General features: G+C 39.1%; 1 protein-coding gene across 2 annotated transcripts; it reads right to left on the bottom strand.

Annotated features, from left to right (window-relative positions):
- Positions 1 to 1061: 1061 nt before the first annotated feature.
- Positions 1062 to 10258, bottom strand: LOC126085183 (serpin B11-like). Of its 2 annotated transcripts, XM_049900273.1 has the most exons (7): positions 10091 to 10258; positions 8758 to 8817; positions 7215 to 7343; positions 5563 to 5680; positions 3921 to 4063; positions 2215 to 2370; positions 1062 to 1466 (listed from the first exon to the last, which is right to left on the bottom strand). In XM_049900273.1, the coding sequence occupies exons 1-7, from the start codon at positions 10256 to 10258 to the stop codon at positions 1062 to 1064; spliced, it is 1179 nt and encodes a 392-aa protein (XP_049756230.1). The 2 variants fall into 2 exon arrangements, with proteins under 2 accessions (XP_049756230.1, XP_049756231.1); XM_049900274.1 differs by lacking the exons at positions 3921 to 4063; positions 5563 to 5680.
- Positions 10259 to 10589: the final 331 nt, after the last annotated feature.

Below are 10589 nucleotides of genomic sequence, written 5' to 3'. Positions count from 1 at the left end.
CAGCTGCTCTGCTTGGCTCAGACCTGAGAGTTCAGAATGAAAGCCTCAGGGCACTGAACAGGCAGCAAATGTATTAAGACCACAGTTATCTAATTACACTTCATGTTATCGTAAGTAGAAAATAAGGGGCTTTCTTTAAAATAAAAATCTTCTGATTGATTTCTATCTTTTGCTGTTCTTGATTTTTACTTACTGCGTTATAAAAGAGAAAAGAGCTGTTATTCGATTTAGGGCCTGACAAAGGTTTGGCCAAAAGTTCTTCTAAAATGTTGACTAAGTTGCCATCATCAGCTTCTGACTCATAGGGACCCTATGTATAACAAGAACCAAACACTGCCTGGTCCTGAGTCATCCTCACAATTGTTATGCTTGAGCCCCTTGTTGCAGCCACTGCGTCAATCCATCTCATTGAGGGTCTTCGTCTTCACTGACCCTCTACCAAGTATGATGTCCTTCTTCAGGGACTGGTCTCTCCTGATAACATGTGAAAAGTATGAGACGAAGTCACCAAATTAGGCTTTTTTTTTATTCAAAGTCTCCTTTTATACATGCATTAAAAACCTTCAAAGAGATTAAGGAATTTCATACATTTATTATAGTCGATACAGAATTTTAAACTAAAATTCAAGATGTTATATTTACATATAAAAACAAAATAATGATTTTTTTTTTAATCCATCTAAAGTGGAAACTTTCAACCTGGCCTTCTGAAGGCAGACTGGATTGCTTATTCAAGATCTCACGACATATATGCGTCAAGAAACTATTATCCTTTAAACTTTTTTTTGATTGCCTTGATCATGTCACCGAGAGCGTCCTCAGATGAGGCCCCAATATAAGAAAGCCACAAAAGCCTTTTGAGTAAATGTACCTTTTCCCACGGTTACCATAATCTAGAGTTCACCAATTTATAGAATAAGTCAGAGGAGATCCTAGACCCATTTTTCAGATGAGCAAACTGAGGCACAGATATGTGAGGTTCAAATGAGAATAAATTGGTTGTTTGGCTCTTTGCCCCTGCACCTCCTCTGTGACTCTGAGCCTTGCCCAACCCCATTTGTTTATGGAGAGGCAAGCTTGCCACAAAAAAGAATCATGTTCGTATGAATGTGCCTTATGAAGAAGAGAAAGGGGCGATTGGCCATGAACTGAGTTCGGATGGGGAATCTTTTTACTACTATGAGGTCCCCAGTGGCAGCCGCAGCCTCAGTACCCTCCTCGTTGACATCCACATATGATTTGTGTATGACCTTTGATAAATACAGGTTCTTGGCTGATGACATACCAGAAAGATCAGCTTTGATCGGGTCAAAGATATCTGTCATCCCTAGTGATTTCAACAGAGAATTTAGCTCATACTTGATTTCAAGTTTGAATCGGGGAATATGAACTTCAACTTCTCTTTCCAGCATATTGGAAGAACTGGTCCATTCCTGAAATGTCTTCAGGTTCAGCTGTTTTTCAATCTAGGAGACGAAACATAGATGAGCCCCGGCAAGTCAAACACACAGGTCTCTGCATTAGATGCTGATCCTTTTGATAACTCTCCATGTGAATAGTTCCATTCCACCCCTTTCTTTATCCTACCTAGCTGAAAGAGAAAGCTGGCATTTCACACACCTCCTCTTTTCTATTGGCTACTCCTCCTCTCTATTTCATAATAAAACGGCTGCAGCCAGGGAGAAGGCGTTAGACCCAGACTCCTGTCACCACCACACCTCTTCTCAAGGGCTGTGAAACTCATTTTCCCACAAAACCAGGATGCTAAAAAGGGTGGGTAGCCCACAAAAGCCTGTTACAACTGGATAAGAAATACTGCCTCTGAAATTAAGAGGGCTTATCAGATTTCTGTGGACTGGGAACTCAACCAGCGCTAGAATTCTGTTAACTACAGAAAGATGTTTTCCAAGTGTCAGAGAACCAATATGTGGGTGTGTTTGTAGACTTTCTGCACATGCATGTGTTCATAAATGTGAACAGCTTGCCACTTCTGCTTTCATGTGTCTTTTTCTTCACACAAGAATAACTTGTTCTCCCTAAACACATTGTCTTCAAGGGCAGGGACCGTATATTTCCCTCCCCACTTCCCCTCATAGTCCCTAGGGCAACACTGCTAAGCCCAGGCATGGCTGAATCAGAGACGGACTATACTAAAGGCACTGGAGAGATAGTGTGCATCGCTTTAGCTACCTGTAAGTGGTTTCAGCATCTTACCTGTTCTAGTTTAGCTGTGCCTACTGGAAGCAGAATGATCATGCTGAGTCTGTTGTTGACAAAGGGCAGCTCAAGCACCTGTATCTGCGGTTTCTTTATGGAAGCCAGTTTAAATATGCCAGTTTGACACATCATTTCCACAATCACGCTTTTTCCCTATTAAAAACAAAAAGTTTTAATTACTGGGTACAGCAAAGAAGTGTGTACGTGCACCTATACATAACTGTCTTAGTCATCTAGAAAAAAAAGAAAAAAAATTTTTTTTTTTTTTTTGTGCTGCTATAACAGAAATACCACAGGTGGATGGCTTTAACAAAGAGGAATTTATTCTCTCACAGTCTAGTAGGTTACAAGTCCAGATTCAGGGTGTCAGCTCCAGGGGAAGGCTTTCTCTCTCTCTGTTGGCCTTCTTATCAATCTTCCCCTGGACTACAAGCTTCTCCATGCAGGGACCGTGTCTCCAAAGGACACAATCTGCTCCCGGCACTGCTTTCTTGGTGGTAGGAGGTTCCCCCCTCTCAGCTTGCTTCCCTTTCCTTTTATCTCTTGAGGGATGTGACCTGCATAAGGGTGTTACAATCTCACCCTAAACCTCTTTAACATAAAATTACAATCACAAAATGGAGGACAACCACAGAATACTGGGAATCAGAGCCTAAGCAAGTTAATACACACATTTTTGGTGGGTGGGGGGGGGTACATAATTCAATCCATGACAATAACACGACTATCTGCATTAACACTCTAAAGCCATGGGTAAAATAAACTACTGAGTACATCCTTTATGACTTTCTTCTTACAAAGGTTATCACATTTTATTTTTAAAAAAGTCATGGTTCAAGCCTAAAGAATTCTAATTCCCATAGACTACTTAAACCTATTGCCGTTGAATCAATTCCAACTCATAGCGACACTATAGGACAGAGCAGAGCAGCCGAATAGGGTTTCCAAGGAGCAGCTCGTGGATTTGAACTGCTGGCCTTCTGGTTAGCAGCCATAGCTCACTGTAGCTCTACATAGATCTTAACCACTGTGCCACCAGGGCTCCACAGATAACTTGGGCTTCCCCAAAACAAAGCCAGGATTTCTAGCTAAAATGATTTATGTGGGAAAATGGCATCATAGGATCATTTTCTTTTTTAATCCAGTTAGAGACTCTCTAAAAGAAAAATAATTCACATAGCTTTGTTGTGTTGCTAGAGAAATTAATGGCAGAATATACAGAAAGAATGCATAGATAGTTGAACAGTAAGAAAAAAAAACAGGATATCTCCTCTGCCAGTGAACCCCAATGTCCAAAGGCTCCAGCTAGATACCCTGTGAGTAAAGTTACTGTCACTTCCTAGGGGAAAAATGAAAATTGATAGAGAACATAATTAATGGAGCCAGCAGCAGCACAGTTTCTGCTTAACTAGTAACCTAAAGGTTAGTGGTTCAAACTCACCCAGTTGTGCTGTGGAAGAAAGGCATGGCAAAATGCCTCTGTAAAGATTACAGCCTGTGGGGTGGGAAGTGGATTACAGCCAAGGAAACCCTATGGAGCAGCTCTACTCTGTAACACACGGGGTCACATGAGTCAACATTAACTCAATGGCAACAAGTTTGGATTTTTGGTTTACTGTAACCCTGACCGGCACTTTTGCTAAAACTTTCTAAGTTGTCCTTAAATAAAAAATTTGTCATCAGTCAAAACATAAAATCCTTACCTCACTTAGCTGAAAAGGGGTTTTAATTGTTTTTCTTTCCTGAAATTTATTTTGCCACTGTCCTTTGAAATATATGGCATTCACCAAGACCATTACAGAAGAAGGGTCAATTGTGCCCTTTGCAAAGAGGTTCATGATTTTTCCTTGTATTAAAAAAAGAAGAAGAAAAGATCATTCAATTTGTATTTCAACTTACTGATGATAGAGAGTTGAATAGTCACAGGACACTTGGAGCCATAGCTTTGTTGTTGTTGTTGAAAATACACACAGCAAAACATACATCAATTCAACAGTTTCTACATGTCCAATTCAGTGACACTGATTACATTCTCCAAGTCTTACAACCATTCTCCTCTTCCTTTTCTGAGTTGTTTCTCCCCCATTAACATAAACTCACTGCCCCCTAAGGTTCCTATCTCATCTTTCAGTTGCTTTGTCGTTTTGATTGCATATACAAAACCCAGTGCCTAGATCTTAAAAGACCACAATGAGCAAGGCAGACACTCTTTACTAGTTAAGCTAAACTATTGTTGGGTTTTAAGAAGACTTCAGGGGATAGGTTTGGTTTAAGATTTAAAGATTATCTCAGGGCAATAACTTCAGGGGTTCATCCACCCTCTGTGGCTCCGGAAAGTCCATTGCTTCTGTAAGCCTTGTTGTAAATTTGAAATGCCTGAAGGGCTCCATCTGCTGGCTATAGAGCTTGTCCTTGTCAAATTAAATTTATTTCAAAGAATAGGGAACATGTAGTTATTTCTAATCAGAGGTTGGCAGGACAAATACTTGTTATCTTCAACAAATATTCTATGGAGGGAAAGGAAAAAAAAAAAAGATGGAGGGGAAATCTTTAGATCAAGATACCTAAAAGGACTACTCCTTCAGGCCATTGGATGCAGTTTTAAAAAGTGGTAGTTATTTGTGCCAAAATTATTGGCAAACTAGAAATAGAAGGAAATTTCCTTAATCTGAAAAAGTGTATTCATAAAAACACCTGAGGCAAACTTTATTCTTAATGATGAATTATTAGAAACCTTTTCCCGAAGTTCAGAAACTAGACACAACACAAAGATCCCAATATCACCATTTCTAGCCAAATGAAGATCCTAGTCGAAAAGACAAGGGGGAACAAAAACCAAAAAGTCTAAGAAGGAAGATGAATGTGTGTATAGAAATCTAAAATAATCTAAAGCTAACCTAGAATTGTCGAGTGAATTCTGCAACGTTAGCACGCAAAAGTAAATTATACATTTATATACCAACAAGTAAAGTTTGAAATAGATGTCAGCTAAAATTCAGCAAATGCCTCAAACAATTTATCAAAAGATATACAAGACTCCAACAGAGAGAAATACAAAATGTTACTGAAAGAAATTAAGGAGGGTCTAAAGAAATAGAGGTGAATTTCATAGTCATGGAATGAATTTTTATGAAGATAAATACTGTAAAGATGTCTTTGTTCATCAAATTATTCTATAGATTAAATGTTATTCAAACTAAAATATTCCTCCATTTCCTTAATTGTTGATCTGCCTGTGTCAGGCTCTGGACTTCACCCAGTTTCCCTGTTAGCATTTACTCAAGAAGTTAACCAACACCACACAGAAAAAGGAGACACTTTTGTGGGTGAGTGACTTATCCTTACCATTGGTTTTACTTTCAACCCAAGCATTAATGGTTTTCCTTGTTTCTTCCGGGGCGTGTTCAAAATCAACAGTTTGCAGCTGGGCTTGATACAATTTCTCAGAACAGGTTAAATATTGCTGTAAAAGAGAGGACGATAGCGCAACACAGAGCTAACCAAAACAAAACCAAATTGTTGCTGTTGAGTCAATGCCAACTCACAGCAACCCTCTAAGACATGAACTAAGCAGGATGATATGAAACTTAGAACTATAGTGGGTATGGCAATGGCTGCCTGCTGTTTGGTTTGCCATTTCCCCAAATGGGTTCTTTTATGCCTAAATCCAGTATAGAATAAAAGCAAACCTTCACTAAGAGCAAAACGTGGGCCTCAGGATGATTCAGGGAGGTTCTTGTCCTAGGCTGAACTCAATCTCACCTCAGTTACAGCAGGATCATGTGGCAATTAAAAAGAGGAAGCTGGCTCAACTCCAAGAATCAATGTCACTGAACTGTATAATGTAGAAACTGTTGAATCCATGTATGTTTTGCTGTGTATATTCTCAACAGCAGCAAAATAAGTTTTTTAAAAATTTTTGAAGTTTAAAGAATACATTTTCAAAATCCCTCATTGGTTAGACTCCAACATTGAGAGGCACAGACAAACTGGCTGAGTGAGACTCTTACCATTGGAATGTGGTATTTAATAGAGCTATCATTTAAATCATTAAGTTCTCTCTCTCTCTCACACACACACACGTACACAAACAGGAACCTGGATAGGATCAAATCTCTCTGGTCCCTTAATTATCTCTAAGACTTTTGTCAAGTTGACTTTTTGCTTCCCTATTTACAGTATTAATGGCAATTGTGTACCTGTATGGAGCTCTGGTGGTGCAGTGCTTAAGAGCTACGGTGCTAACCAAAAGGTCGGCAGTTTGAATCCACCAGCCACTCCTTGGAAACCCTACGGAGAAGTTCTACCCTGTTCTACAGTGTCGCTTTGAGTCAGAATTTACTTGACGTCAACGGTATACCTGTATCTCAGAACTATGTAAGGACTGTATGAGATGATTCCTATAAAGTGTTAAGTGCCATGATTGGCACATAAAAAAAAAAAAAAAAAAAAAAAACATAGTAGGCACTTAATAAAATGATATGTTACAGCACTCTTGGGAAATGGCATGCATAGTATTGGAATTTTAGAACTAGGAAGAACTAATCTAAACCTCACATTCTACAGAAAGGGACTAACTTCCCCAAAGTCATATGTCTAATTGGGAATGCAACTCAGGTCTCTTGGCTCCCCGTTCAGTGTGCTTTTCATTACCCCTTGATACTCCAGCATTAAAGACATTTAAAGAATAGATGAGAAATGTATTTCACTTTTCCTCTGGTCCATAAGGGATAATTCTTACCTACTTTGTTTTGTGCTTCATCTCTCACCTTGGTTCAGAGACAACTTTGAGGAGTTTTCAGAAGTGAATTTTTATGTAACATTTCACAACTTTAAATGGGAGTTGGTAAAACTATTTCACTGAAACTCTGAGTCAGCTCAAGTTCATACTCTTAAAGATGAGTACTGTGTGACTCTTCCCACCCTTCATTGATTTTATGGTGTGAAATTCAGAGGGTGCCAAGAAAGCTGTTGGCCTCCATTCCAGACGGGCTTACCTGATGGAATGCCATCATCTTTGTCCCATAAAGTCTGTTGGCAATGCTGAGGGTATAGTTAGAGTTTGGCTGCTTGATTTGAGAGAATAAGGCTCCCAACTCTGAATGAATTCTTCCAGCTTGGCTACACTGAAGCATCAGTAGACAAAAAATGACGCATTAAATTGCTTGAGTTCTTGCCATTGTAGAGTTATTAATAAGGTAAAACAATATCTAGACAGCAAGGTGTTGCCTCTGAATAAAAGGGCAGCAAGTACTAATAAACAAGGATTTGAGTAGTTTCAAAGCATTTTTCTTCTGTAGGCTTTCTCTAGCACAACAGTCTTGTCACTCCATGATTTCTGGTTGCAAACTGTATGTAGACTCATAAACTATTGTAAAAGACACATGCACTTTTTGACCTTAAAGTAATAGCTAGCATAACTCAAACACAGAAGTTGACATAAACAAGGACATCCTAGTGGGGGTATTCGGAGCCCTGGTGGCATAGTGGTTAGGAGCTCAGCTGCTAACCAAAAGGTCCACAGTTCAAATCTACCAGCCTCTCCTTGGAAACCCTATGGGGCAGTTCTACTCTGTCCTATAGGGCTGCTATGAGTTGGAATCGACTCGAAGGCAATGGGTTGGGTTGGGTTGGGTTGGGTTGGGTTGGGTTGGGTTGGGTTGGGTTGGGTTGGGTTTGGTTTGGTTTGGTTTAGTGGGGCATTCAGGGTGATAATCCAAGTTTTCTTGTGCCTTTGTGCATTTCTCTTCTCGGTCACACTCTTTTCAATGTTTCGGCTTAATGAAACTCTGCACAGCTGCATTGAACTGACCTTACACACACACCTGTCCCTCAGTGATCTCAATTCTACTATGCATTCACCTTTGATGAATTTTAAAAGATGGCTGAGAATTCATGGACATTATAGGGTATGCCTATATCTCCTAAAGCAATAGTTGCCAAACTGTAGGCCTTAATCTCCAAATAATAAATTCTGTTTTGGAAAGTAGTGTTCTGTGACTCTATATACATTTGTATACTTTTTTCAATTAATAACAGTCAAACATACAGCTCTTTTCATGTGGGAATTCTATATAATTTTTATGTCAGAAGGAATCCTCCTACTGGAAAGAAATAGGGACTATAGTTCCAAATCTTGTGGGTTGGGAACATCAGACCTTGTTTTCCAGGTATGTAATTGTGTGTCAAATCATCAAAGTCTTATTTCAGTTCCCTTCACTATACTGAAAAAGATCCGATACTGCATAGATGAGGATGGCAGACTCAACATGGTAGCCAAAAAAAGAACAGAAACATTTGAGTAAGGGTGGCAATAAATAAGGTAATGAAATCTGGAGGACTTTATTATTGTTATTATTATCATTATAGTAAACTCTGTAGGCTGTAGTGATTATCAGGAAGATTAAAGGAGGAGACAAGAGGAGACATTGCTAGCTCCCTTAAGGGGCAACCAGAGACTCCACTCAACCCCTGAGCTATTATTTCTTGGGGTTCTTAGGTTAAACACCATTTGACAGCTCAGCTGTGACATTATCATACCTTAGATGAGTCCTTAAACTCTGGATTTAATGATTCTACAACATGATTAAAGTGAAGCACCTAGAAAAAGAAAGAGGGATCAATTGACATCAAAGGCAATATCCAGTCTACAAAGGTTAACAGTTACAAGTATCCGTTTTTCCACTTCAGATAAAGACCAATGCTAATAACTAGCATTGCATAATGTTATGTTCCAAGTCCTGAACTAAGCTTTTACGTGTCGTATATTATATAACCCTCCCAACCACTTTATAAGTAGGTGCTATTACCTTCATTTTATAGTCAGGGAAATTGCGGTCAAGAGAGCTTAAGCGGCTTGTCCCAGGCCATTGTCTGTCAGGCTCCAGGGACTAGGCTCTTATCCACTAGACTCTCCTGTCCCTCTCCAGTTGTTCTCAGGTCATTACCTAGGACAGTGCCCACCTGGGGCCATGTAAGACATTACATGGTTTCCCAGCACAATATCTATTCTAAGTGCAAGAAAATCATGAAAGTACATTGAGACATAGAATAAAGAAGTAAAGGACAAAAATTATAAGATTTGTAAGCATCCTAAGATTTGCTTAGTGACATGTTTCTTGACTTTCTACAGCAATAAAAATATATATAATGGAAATATCACAGGATATCAGTCTATGTAACCTGAAAGCCTTCTTCTGTGAGTCTCAGTTTTCCCATCCATAAAATAGGGTTAGAATCCCTACCTCCCATGCAGAGTTGTTATAAAGTTTAAATGTAATAATGAATATTTACCAAATAAAGAACTTGATAACTTTTAAAATGTCCTATAAATATAAGTCATTAAGTTTTATTATAATTTAACTGCAGAGGACAAGACTAGGGCCACACATGTGTTCTCTATCACATTTCAATCATGAGAGGAGGAACTCCAAAAGCAAACTGCAGAGATTCATTTGTGGTACTACTGACAGCAAGTAAGAGACTATGTAATTGCATTATTTAAACCATTATCCATTTTTAAGAAATACGATTTGCTCAAATGTATTTTATCTTCCACAAGATGGCCATTTCCATAGTATAAAAATGCAAGTGATTTCACTGACCCATAAGGAGAGAATGAAAGACGTCTAGGCTATGGAGAAATCTTTGGAGCCCTGGTGGAGCAGTGGTTAAGCACTGGGCTGCTAACTGAAAGGTCTGCAGCTGGTCACTCTGTGGAAGAAAGATGTGGCAATCTGCTCCCATAAAGATAACAGCCTTGGAAACCTTATGGGGCAGTTCTACTCTGTCTTATAGGGTCACTATGAGTCGGAATCAAATCAACAGCGATGAGTTTTTTTTGGTTTGCGGAAATCTTTGCTGCATTCCGTACCTTTTCCATTTGCTCTGCACTGTTTCTTCTGGCACCAAGGAGAATCATACTCAGGGCATAAAGCAGACTCAGAGGGGAAAAGAAAATGTTTTCTCCTACGTTGTTACTATTCAGCTCTTTGAACACATCAAGGCAAAATTCAACATTTGTTGTGCTGAGGGAACCCATTGTGTATGCCGAGCCCTGCCTGAGAATAGAAGGAAAAACAATGTTAGACTATCACTTGAAGATACAAATAATATCTCAAGTTCAGTTATTACATTTTATGAATTGAAGTGTCTGAGCACACCGCTTCATGGAAAATCACATACCCTTATCAGAATTTCTGAGAAATGAGTGAATGCTGGAGGGGAGAATTCACAGTAGCTTTGGATTCTAATGAATAGAAGATTTATTATTCCTTTCAACAAATGGTTCACAGCTGTCTCACTATGATTTGTGTACATTTAAAAATGAACCGTAATTGTTCTAGAAAAACAGAGCAGAAAGGATTGGATCT

This window comes from Elephas maximus, chromosome 11, assembly GCF_024166365.1.
Source record: "Elephas maximus indicus isolate mEleMax1 chromosome 11, mEleMax1 primary haplotype, whole genome shotgun sequence".
Taxonomy (NCBI): domain Eukaryota; kingdom Metazoa; phylum Chordata; class Mammalia; order Proboscidea; family Elephantidae; genus Elephas; species Elephas maximus.
Note: the sequence above shows the minus strand (reverse complement) of the source record. Positions and strands in the feature narration are given on the sequence as shown.